The 11969-nt window shown below is 40.1% G+C and overlaps 1 protein-coding gene across 1 annotated transcript in view; it reads right to left on the reverse strand.

The window, feature by feature from the left end:
- Positions 1-10690, reverse strand: part of dock2-like (dedicator of cytokinesis protein 2) — a 116006-nt gene extending 105316 nt beyond the window's left edge. Inside the window, exons 1-12 of the mRNA XM_073487116.1 lie at positions 10639-10690; positions 8069-8152; positions 7561-7601; positions 7306-7361; positions 7135-7231; positions 6903-7051; positions 6573-6708; positions 5733-5890; positions 4089-4170; positions 3690-3825; positions 2635-2710; positions 2376-2452 (exon numbers count right to left, since the gene is read on the reverse strand). Coding sequence (XP_073343217.1) covers positions 2376-2452; positions 2635-2710; positions 3690-3825; positions 4089-4170; positions 5733-5890; positions 6573-6708; positions 6903-7051; positions 7135-7231; positions 7306-7361; positions 7561-7601; positions 8069-8152; positions 10639-10681 — 1135 coding nt within the window. The 5' untranslated portion in view covers positions 10682-10690. The remainder of the gene's footprint in view (positions 1-2375; positions 2453-2634; positions 2711-3689; positions 3826-4088; positions 4171-5732; positions 5891-6572; positions 6709-6902; positions 7052-7134; positions 7232-7305; positions 7362-7560; positions 7602-8068; positions 8153-10638) is intronic.
- Positions 10691-11969: the final 1279 nt, after the last annotated feature.

Genomic DNA, 11969 nt, shown 5'->3' on the forward strand with positions numbered 1-11969 from the left:
ACTCGTCACGGGACTTGACAAAGTGATGTATGGCACATGTTGTCTAGAATACTAACTGTGAACGGGTCATTAATGTAAAGAGTAATTATTTAATAAGTTGACAAGTTGAGTTGAACATTAAAGGTGAAAGCAATTTCAATGCAATGTTCAGTTTAAAGATGTTGGGCTATTTTGCTTCCATAACACGTCTTCTTTCAGACTAGTAGAAGTCAAGATTTTTGTTCTGGAAATGTATGCAAATGAGCACATACCTAATTAGACAACACATTATTTGCATATTTAAACATAACATATCTTAATCATGTAAGTAATCATCTGGAGTTTCATAGTGATACTAATAATTCCAACTTTTTGGTTTAAAGTTGTATGAAATTTTACAATAAATGTCTTTAAAGGCGGTTTTTGAGTTTTTTCTCATCATCTGAGCCAGAAATGTCCAATTCAGTAGCACTAACATACACCAACCTTTTCCAGTTTTAATCCTACCTATATAAGGTGTTATCAGAGGGGTGTGTTCATCATTGTATCATTTTATAGCCAGATTTATACAGCATTTTATTTCCAAAAACAAGGTGAAAATTTGTATTTTATGGCTGTTGACAGTATTTTCCAACTGCTGGGGTTAATAAAAGAGTTATCCAAAATTCCCTCTGTAAAAAACTTATAAGGACTATAATATGTAAACAAATGAATCATTGTTACAGAGTGTTTGGTCAGTAACCCATGTCTCTCCTCCTCATGCCGAAAAAGAGAAAATGAATTTTCTAGTATCCCTGCCCACTTCATCCAATCAGGACAGAGAACTCCATAAAGACATGACCCTGTCTGCTCATGAACGCACAGAGAGCAGGATCCTCCTGTTTGCTGCTATGTGTGGCAATTACCGCTCCACGTTCACGTGGTGACGTAGAGACGAGGGAGTGGATTACTAACATCAAAACATACAGGAAGTTAGTTAAAATGCTTTAAACTTCAAAACATTTCAGAAAACTTCTAATACAAACAATAAGTGTTTGATTGTAGGTAATGAACTTGGGAAGTTGTATGGTGATATCTATAGATAAAAATTTTTACCTTATTCACCTGTAGTGTCTTACCTTCGTAGAGAACTTCATTGTGGATTCAGAGAGTTAAATTTAATACTTCACTGAACTTATTTTTTACCAAATATTAATAAATTTACTCAAGCAGGTGCCACTCCAGGCTATTTTAAATGAGGAATCTGGAGAGGAGTTTTCATTCCTCTCTGCAGGTAAGTAAATCCAAATTAAATCCAAAATGAATGAATAAGGAATGTCAAGGCTCTGTAGCATTACAACTGAATTTAAAACATTTTAAGATGTTTTCGGGACTCACAGCAACGCTGAAACATTAGCTTTAAAGTGAGATGCACTTTGTATAAACTTTTAGTGTTTATCTAAGGGTGAACATTCTGAAAGTGTCCCAAGGTGAACCAGAGATGTGAAAATGTCTGCTGTTGTTGCAGACTAGACTATAATCAATACTATAAAATTTCTGTCTGCTGTTCGTGAAAGGAGTGTAAGAGAGAGGCGAGAAGGAGGCAAAGAAAAGTGAAGGTGTTCTCATAATGGGCAGAAATGTAGTCCTAAATAATATGGCCTCTCACATCTTTTAAAGAAATTATGTGGGAAAACAAAGACAAAAGAATGGACAGAAAGCGGAAAAAGGGGGCAAGTTATTTTAGGGAAACACATAGCTGGTGATATCTAGAATATGTCACAAACCCACATCTTCAAAGCTAACGAAATACCTACAGGGAATACTGTAGGGAATGTGTGTCCGTGTGTATGTGTGTGTGTGTGCTGTGGCCGAAGCAACTCAAGGTGCGAGGAAGGAGAGATTAGGGGTGAATAATGTTAAGAACAGACATCTGGTGGCCTCAGGTGCTCCTTCCATATCTGTTCGCCCGGGTTTCATATCTAGGTTATGCCCAGAGCCTTCAGGAGCAAGAGGAAAGATAAAAGCTGAGCAATATAACAGTGCAGACGAACGCACTGGGTGTCTCTCTGCGGAACAAGACAGCGTCAGACACAGGGGATGTCAAACTCAGCCATAAACATGAGGAAGTGGGCAGCGAGACTGGAGGCTGGCGAGGGAGGAATAAAGGGTAAGTAATATGAAAACATCGGCTCAAGGGCGCACGCTATCCATCAGGATAATGACCTTCATTCTCACCCACGGCGTAGAGAGACGAGGCGAGGATTGGATGAGAAAGGGCCGCTTTGTCTGACCACAAATGAATGCAGCATACACAGTCCATTGGGAACCTTCAGTGCATACAGGACCGCTAACAGCAGGATAGTCACATGGCTTACACGCTTGGAAACAGAGAGCGAAGCCTGTAAGAACAGTACCTTGGCCACCACTGTCTCCTCGTGATGATGTCACTTTGTTCAGCAGGGTGTGCAGAAAGTCGTTCTCAGCAACTACCCTGGAGCCAAACAAACACACATGCACTCACTTAAAAACACACAGAAAACTGTTTAATCTCAAAATCGCGCAGATGCTGAAACCTACACAAATTTGTTATTTTGCTATATTAATTACAGGGAGGATCTGTGAACAGAAGTTTCTTAAAAGAAGAAAAGCACCGAGGAGAAAAATAGGACATACGGGAAGAAAGGGATGAAAAACTGCTTCTCCTCATCACATTCCATCTTCCCTTTGATGAGATCGCTGATGTCCATCACTGCCAAGAAAAGAAAACAAATGTGTCTGTGTTGACAAAATCAAAGGAAATGCTATACAGTAATTTCTGATGTGGACTCACATCAGTCAGCAATGACAGCCTCTGTGAACATTTCGTAGATAAAGCTCTCAATCACACACAACGCACACCAGGCCTCAATACACACCCTGAGAGCTGTTTGTGAGGTTATATGAGGATATGAGCAACTTTTTTAAGCCAGAGGGCACAACAATAGACTTAATAGAAACTAGGAAATAGTAGTGGACAGTCAGTATCAATATTTTAGTTTTGCTCCTGCAAAAGATGACTGTGTTTACACCAGGTGGCTCCCTATGGGTGATAATACCCGCAGCAGCAGCAGCAGCAGCAGCTGACGAGTCAGTCAAAATTACTCTGCCCTTTAGGGAACAAAAGTAAAAATGACTGAAAGGCTACTAAAGGCCATTATTGTGGACTCGGCTGTTAAAATGGGACAAAGAAATGAGGCAGAACAGCCTCATTCTGTCATCAAATATACTGCAGCTTTAAAGGTCCAGTGTGCAGGATTTAGTGGCATTTAGCTTTGTGGTTGGCGACTGCAAGCAACTGACCACCACTCGTCTCACCCTCCCCTACAGTGGCCACAAAAAACGGAAAAAAATGTGAAAGACCGTTTTTAGAGCCAGCATTTTATTTGTCTGGTCTTGGAAACTGTAAAAACATGGTGGTGCAACATGGAGAGCACCTGCTCCCTCTGTAGATATAAAAAGCTCATTCTTAAGTGACGAAGTTTTAGATGATTATACACTAATAAAAACATAATTATTATTATATTCCATTACTGGCAATATCATATTCAATTTCTGCCTCTAACCCCCCCCCCTCCAAATCCTACACACTGAACTATAATTGATACTTTGCACAGTGCTTGACCACTTGGATCAGTAATTTTGTGGCACCTTCAACCAAAACACTCCTGTACTGACTGTTATTCAAGTACCTGCCACCCCAAACGGCCGTCTCAAGCCCTGAGTGCACTTCTTGTTGTTAATCTCTTTCAGGTCCATTCTGCCCACTCTCACTATCTGACAGATCAGATAAATCTTCTCTCTGCTCAGGTCCTTGTTCCCCAGGTCCTGATGGACAAAAACAGGGAACGGAGAACAGAGATTAAAAAAAAGCAAAGGAGGAGTATAGGGGGTAAAAATAAGAGTCATAGGGATGAAAAGATTGAGGAAAGTGAAGTCGGGGAACAAAAGGTTGGTGGGGAAGAGAGTGGGAGAGAACCTGAAAAAAGCAACACAGTCTTTAATGAGGAAACAACTTCATTCATTCCTATACAGTGCAGGGTCTTACGTGCTAAGAAACAGTGTGATAGTGCCCTCCTGTGGTCACTTACTGTAAAGACAACCTTCAGGTTGTTGAGCATGTCAATCTCCTTTGGGAATCCTTTGCTGCCCCAGCGAACCAAGTAGTTTTCACTGCACCAAGCATGCAAAAGAATTGAAAGACACACAGAACATCTATTCAGCAATGCAATATTTTTAAATACAACCACACATAGTTGGAACTGCAGTGAAGACTATCTCATCCCTCTTAACTGAAGCTCTGCAGATTCACTCTACTTGAGATAATGAAATTCTGTCTAAGGGTATGACATTTCCACCTCCAGGAAGAGATGAATCAAAAAGATAGAAACGCTATCTCTGTCCAGTCCAGGAGTGAGCGAGTGCATGGTCCAGATAAAGCTGTCCGCCTCCCTCGCCTTTTGGTACTCTTTGGGAGAGGATCAAAGAGCAGCCTGTCTGGTGTACATGAGCATACTATATGCAGTTTACTGACATGACATCACATTATTCCTGGGGAAATGAATTTAAAATGTTTTAGTCAACCCCTGACAGGCGTGTGGATCCATGAATGTTCCCCAGTACAGCTGCATAATTTTGATTAAGCGCTAAAAATACAACCCCTCTATCCCCAACAGCATAGACGCATGCTGTCACTGACATAAGGATGAATAGAAAGACAAACGGCAAGACAGATGGGTGTCTACGGGTACAGTGCGATGAATCAAAGCTGAGAAAAAAATGATATCTTCCGAAAACATTCCTGCTATAAAACCTCCCATCTGCCCTTTTTTTTCAGAGAGAGACAGACAGATGGACAGGGTGAAGGAATGGATAGTACAAAATGAAAATTTAACCAAAACAAACAAACATAACAGGCGCAGATCAGACAGAAGAGAATCAGGACGAATGTCAAAAAAGTAAGAGATGATAGAACGGTGGTTGATATAAACTGAGAAAAAGATGATCGATCCAGGTCTATCTTAATACTTTCAGCTGCTGTGGCTTAGACATAGATATGCCCACTATGACAGTGAGTGACGGGGCTTAGCATCAGCCCTGTCAGGCACCACATAGCGCTGTCAGTCACTTTCTGCTGCACTGTAATTTGTGTTTTCTGTATTTTTATTTTTGGCATACCATTGTTCTTATTTAGTGTGGTTCGACAATGGAGGAGAGAGGAAAAATCAGGACTGAAGGGAAGGAGAGATATACAGACACGAAGAAATGGAAGAGAAAGGAGGACAGTGCGTGTGGGCTGGACCGTGTGTGTGCGCACGTTTTGGACAGCTGAGGGATGGACGTGAGGTAGAGACAATCTGAACTTGAATTTAAAGGTGTTTTCATTCATTCCAGAGTACTAAGAGGGTGTAGTGGAGGATAAAACCACCTAATCTTAGTTTTCCCAGTTTACTTTTATCATGATCTCAATTCTTGAAATTAAAACGCTTAAGCAAAATATCATCAATATAAGCTATACAAAAGATGACAAGTTTTTCAAGAAATACCAGTAGCGTGTTTTCTATCTCTATGCAAATCAAAACTACACCCCCAAACTGATTTCAAATGTATGAATGCAGAAATCCGCCAAACTTCAATAACAACATCAGTTTAGTCCATTTGAATCTTGGGCTACACGGACCACCGTCTCGCTGTGTGAAGTTAGGAGCTAAGAGAGAAAGACATGAAAGTGACACCTGATGATGGTCTGTTTGATGGGATCATAGAGGGACATGAAGAGCTCCGAGTCCTCCCCGATGCGACAGACAAAGTTCCTCACAAACACGTAGAGGCTGTGGGTGGGCGAAGACTGGATCCGTGCTGAGATCCCGCTGTGGTCTGTCTGGATGTTGGACTGCAGGAGAGGACATTAGTTGGAGGTGAACTTGGGACAAGGGTTTAACAGGATAAAATGCCAGTCAAAAGCATTTAATTTCAAGGCCCATAGAAATCTGATTGGCTGGAAAAACTATTAATAAAAGTTGGTTCCTGTGATGTAACAGCTGCAGAACCCAGATTGTGGGTTTGTAAGGGGGAAGAAAATCGCTGAATAAGAAAATCACAATAGAGTACATTCTCTTCTTACTAATGAATCAGTGTCGAAATGTAAAAAAGGCTGAGTTGAAGCGAAGTCAAGCCAATTTCTGACGAAGTCAATTCTTAATTAGTCTTGGCTGGCAGACATGATTGGCAAGGCAGATGTATTATCCATCGCAATTTCATGAATATAAAGATTCATTTTACAACGTTCTATTAAAAAACTAAATGAAATGACAAAAGTGTGACCCCATCCAAGTCTAGTTCACAATAACTTTTACATTTCTGATATTATATCGCTATGAAAGGGGAGAACAGTTTCCCAGGAAAAATCTCTTAGTAGACATGTCTCTGGGAAGTCTAGTGCAGACAAACTACGGCCGTGTCAAATAAGTTACAGAATAAATGTGGTTGTAATTGTAACATCAGCCATCCCATCCACTCACCCTCCTGGGTTCTGTTCTAGGTACTTCAAACATCACTGCCTTCCTTTTCCTTACCTGCTCCTCTTTAATGCGTTCATTGATCTTGGTTGTGGCCTCCTCATGGGCCCGAAACAGACTGATGACACTAGCCCGTTCCGGGTCCAAGATGTTCCCATCCTCGTCCCGAACCACCTGGTCCAGCTCCAGGATCCTGTGGTAGGAAGCAGGAGAGGTAAGGATTGTGGTGATTGATGAAAGGTGAATAAAGAACAGGGGACAAAAAAATGGCAACAAGTGGAGATGGAAATGAAGGACGGAAGTAGGGTTAGTGGTCAGAAAGATGTGAACAGGTAGGTGAGACAGGAGCAAATTAGCTTGTTTGATTTTGTTTTGGAGCACACATACTTGTTGCCATAGTCAATCTTGGAGGTGACTTTCTGCTTGAGCTCTTTGAATTCGTCACTAGGCAGAGTGCCAGACAGGAGCTGGGAACGCCACTCCATTAGTTCACACATCAGTCTCTGGACCTGCTTCACACGCACCTTTTTATTGGCCTGGACAGGTAGATGTATGGTGTTAAACTCAGACACACAGAAACTCATACACACACACAGTGTATTTCTACCAGTTTTTTTACCACATAGAGCTGCTTCCATATGCTTCCCCACTCTCTCAGCGTCGTGGTCACCTCCTTCACCAAGGGCATCTCTGCAGATATCACCACCTCCTCTTCTCTGTAGTCACATACATTCAAACTTAATACATTTAACATTTGGAGACAGATGAAGACTTTTTTGATTCCACTCACCCTCGTTTTTCAATGTGGACCTCCTTAAGATGGACAAAACTGGAAGGGAACACTCCCTGGAAAGGAATATGTGTGGGGGAGATAAATAAGAAAAAAGAAAAGTAGTAGCTTTAACCTTTCAGGAACACAAAACTAGAAAAGATAATCCCCAAGTCGAATACAGCGGCTTGAACGTCATGCTTTATCACCTTTCCGTTAAAATCAATGTGATGCTGTGTGGTGTAAAAAACAGGTCATGTATGAGTGAGTTCTTACCTGCAGGGCTTTGTTCCTAGCCAGGTAGCCTCTGTACCATCCTGAAAGAAGATTGACTGTCATCTGTCTGCCATCACACCATATTGACATCTCTACATGGGAAGGCTTTTGGAGTTCAGTAGGCTATTTATATCTTGACTGTATGTGCCAAGACTGGTAAGCATACAATCTTTAACTGTATGTATACAACCTAATATTTGTATACAACTCTATATAGAGGTCATTAATCCTTTATATGAATTACACATATTATATTCTGTGAAATACTCCATGACATATAAGTGACATACAGAGTAAATACAGACAGAAGTACTAACTTCTGCCATTTCTAAATTGGACTATCATTTTCATTTTGTTGAACTCAGCTGGTGTATAGGAAAATATAAGAAAAATGTAACTAGCTTTGTTTTTGAATATGCTACACATAGCACATAACATATTACCAAAGCTTAACATTCTCACAGATGAACATATGAAAAAAAATCGTTATGTTTTGACATGTTCTTACCATCACAGACCTCCTGGATGTACACCATATCGCCCACTTCGAGGGAAAGCTGCTTCTCTCCTTGGCCAACAAAATTCCACTTAACTAAAGAAAAAAAGGAATTGTAACAGTCTGATGAGGGATGCGTTTGTTGTTAGACCCTTGTTTAATGGAAGTACAATGAAAAAACTTCCCAAGCTCAACTCAGCAGAATCAAACCCTCTCATGCTATGAATGTTAGCGCGCACAATAAGCTAGCTTGATTGGTGAAGTGCAGCAGTTCGTCGTCGCGTCGGCACGTTTGAGGCTAGCAGCTAAAGAAAGAAGAAGGTGAAATGGCTGTTCACAGAGAGAGAGCAGCGAAGGAGTAACACTTCAGTACAACGAGTATTAAATGGAAGAAAGCAAGTCGTAGCCTGATGCTAAAAAAAAAAAGTTGAAAATAGTTCAGCTTATGCAGAAACGAAGGCGGTCGGCTACGGAGCCCGGGAGGTGACGTGGATATGTTTTTTTTCTAAAACGCGCGCGCGAATTAATATCTCCAGCGCGCGAAGAATGACACTGGCTTTTACGAATGACGCTGAAACGTCAACCCGGAAGTTCATTCCCTGCTACATTTTCTCTTGCTAACATGCCCTCTCTTTCCTTTTCTCAGCTTTTCAGCTGGACTCTTGGCAGGTAAGCTTGCTAATAAAATGATTTCAAATAGGCATAGAGCTCAAATGATCTAGGGATTATCAATTAGCATTTTCAACTGAAAGAAAATCACCCTGAATTTGCATTAATTAATTAGCCTAGCTTCTCAACTGTGAGTATTTGCTGCTTGTCTTTGTCTTATTTGAATGTAAAGTGCATATCCAGAGCTTCCGAGTCAGATAAAAAAATGTATACAAATTTTTTATAGAGATAGTTGCCTTTGAACAAATATCAGTCTATAAACATATTTTCTGTACATTAATTTATAAACTTTTATATCCTTGAATGTTTTTTAATACCCAAATGATAGATGAAGTTGATTTATTTAAGTTAACATCAGCACTTTGAAACTTTATTTATAACTGTGTCAACTTTCTTGTTCCATGTGATGTGATGTAAATGAAGAAAAAGATTTCTCTGCACCTTTATTCCTGTTTAAAATCATTTGTATAGTGTGTTAAGACTCTTAAATTAATGGGTGCAAGTACATTATGTGTTAGCGCACCCAACTGAAAAAGTTAGGCACACCAGTGCAACCAGTGTATGAAGTTAGTCTGGAGCCCTGATATCTTTTGAGTTTTGGACAGTTGAACAAAACGAGCAATCTGAAGATATTAACACAGGCTCTGGAAATTGTGATGATGGGCAAAACCAAATAAAATAATCAAAAAAACTAATCAGCAGATGAATCAATAATCGGATTAATTGTCAGTTGCAGCCTTAGACTGTAAAAGCAGCAGTGATAGCAACAGGTGTTTGCAGTAGGAATTAGCCTTGCAGCAGCAGCAGCATAGCTATGCCCTGACAGTTGGGGCACTAAAAAAGTAGTTTCTAGACCAATATTTTGATTAAGAGATATCATGCTTTCTCAATGAAAACATACGAGTGTGCACTTCTTAACATGTGGTTTTTACTTTCTTTATCAACAATTTAGCTGTACGACTTCTCAACTCAGACAAACTTCCTTCCTCCTTCCTCCACTCCCTGTGTTGTAGTCTTACACAGACCAGGAAGATATTCACTATAGATAAACAACACTTCATTGAGTAATCATAAAAGCAATTGATTCAACATGGCTTTTACATGTTAATTGTCAATTTTACTGTCAATTTTAAGCTGTAAGTTGTAGAAATATTGACATAAAAAAAACGTAAAATTGTCCTCACTCACTTCCTATAAGTTACAAACTACATTCGTGACTTGGCGCAAATTACTCAAAGCATCATCTGCAAGAGGCCAGTGAACCTCTGCTATTACAATCTGGAATCTTAGAAGTCAGAAATCTGTTTTCTTGCTGGGTCTGTTTATGTCTTGCATATCTAACGGCAACACATGCTAATCAGCTCGGCCATATTTAACCCGCATACCAGATAAACTACAGATTTCACAGAGAAGTTGTACTTTCACAGTCTAGGATTTGCTCCCGGTGCCTAAATCAATCTTTCCACACCTAAAATTGTCATTTTCAGGAAACATTTATCTTCTTGCTTCTGTATTCATGTGCTGCATAATATGTAATGCACAGAGATTGCCAACTGCTGCTCATCTCTCCATCATCTTAGGATGAGTGTAGTTTTATTTATGATTTTGTCCCTCACACAATCCACTATAGCTCTTATTAGATACGTTGCCTTGAAGTTAAATGGCGAATACGATTTCTTCAAGGGGATTTCATCTGACCTATACATCCTGAAGCTCTAAGAAGCTGTTAGCACCTGCTTACATCCTGTTAAGCAGGATGTGATGGGCATCTACTTTTCTTATTCTTATTCTTATTCATAGCATGGATAACTTACCATCACACTGAAACAGATAGACACTATAGCTGCATGTTTATGTGCATGCACACACACACACACACAAAGACACACACAAGTGAGTACATACTGACTTACCTACACCATACCGCTCTGAGATGGCCCTCGCCCAAGGAGCCATGATTGTATAGTCGTTTACCTCCTCTCTGCTCGTCTTTCTGATTCTCCTCCTGTTTCTCACTCGCTGACTGTTTTAAGGGGTGTCTGCTAAACTTCTCACTTCTGTATTTTTTTTTTACTTTAAATGAAAGCAATAAGCCCATCCCCCCTTTGCCTCTCTTCCTCTTCTGTCTCTCCTCTCTTCCTGCCTTCAGGCGGTTAAGGGGAAGTGGGTGAGTACAACAAGGTGGAGTTGTGCAGAGGCACAGGCCTGCAGTGTGTGAATCCGCCATTTTGTTCATTTGAGTGTTTACCATACACATCATTTGTTTCCTGTGACAGTGGGTTAAAAAGTGGTGGTGTGTTATGCAAAGTAACCACAATGTCAAAAAAATTGCGCACGCTTCTTGTTACCGCAAAGTTCGGCCTGAACATGTTCCTTTATTAAGATGTAGATGTAATCGAATGTGACAGAAAGCAAGTTACATTTGTGTTTGTGAACAAAATACATACTGGATACCACAGAATGAGCTATTGAACTGTCACTTCACTCGACTGTCTTCCAGCTCACACTCTCTCTTCTCTTTGTGCTTTGAGTTAGGAGAAGCAGCACCACAGGTCCTAGGTGTTCAACTTCTCCTTATTTTGAGTTCATCTGTGAGGCTGAAAAAAGTCACCATGATCAGAACTGATGGGAATGTGCCTGTTTCAGGAATTCTTTACAAAACTGAAATTCTTATCAGAGATTTCAAAAATAAATTTTATGCTTCAGATGATGTTGACAGGGCAACCATTAACTTCCCATTCTGATCACATCCTTAACACAATAACAGCCATCCCTAGCAGCTAGGACATTTTTGCAATATTACTGCCTACTCTCCTGACATTAATTATGCACTACATTGTTAAAAGTTCAAGTGGCAAAACAGAGTCAAAATTACAAGTAAAAGAGTAAAACTTCCAAAATCCTTCACTTCGTACAGATTGTTTGATCAGCATGACAGTCCTAAGGCAAACAAATCCTTCTTTGTTTATCAATCAAGCACATTTGATGTAATACACAATCCTGCCTATTGTTTCACATTTTTCTGCTGATCCACAGGAGGCAGTAATGCGCCAAGAAATGGAGCCAGTAAAGTAAAGATAGGGAGGGAAAAGACTGGCTAGCTAATAAACATGGATGCAAAAAATGTTGTCATGAGAAATTAAATATATGAAAGTGAAAGTAAACATAGCTTATGTTTAGAGGAGGACTACACAGGGTAAGTATTTTATAAAAGTTGTCCATTTGAATCTTAAGTCCTTCATAA

This window comes from Pagrus major, chromosome 18, assembly GCF_040436345.1.
Source record: "Pagrus major chromosome 18, Pma_NU_1.0".
NCBI lineage: Eukaryota > Metazoa > Chordata > Actinopteri > Spariformes > Sparidae > Pagrus > Pagrus major.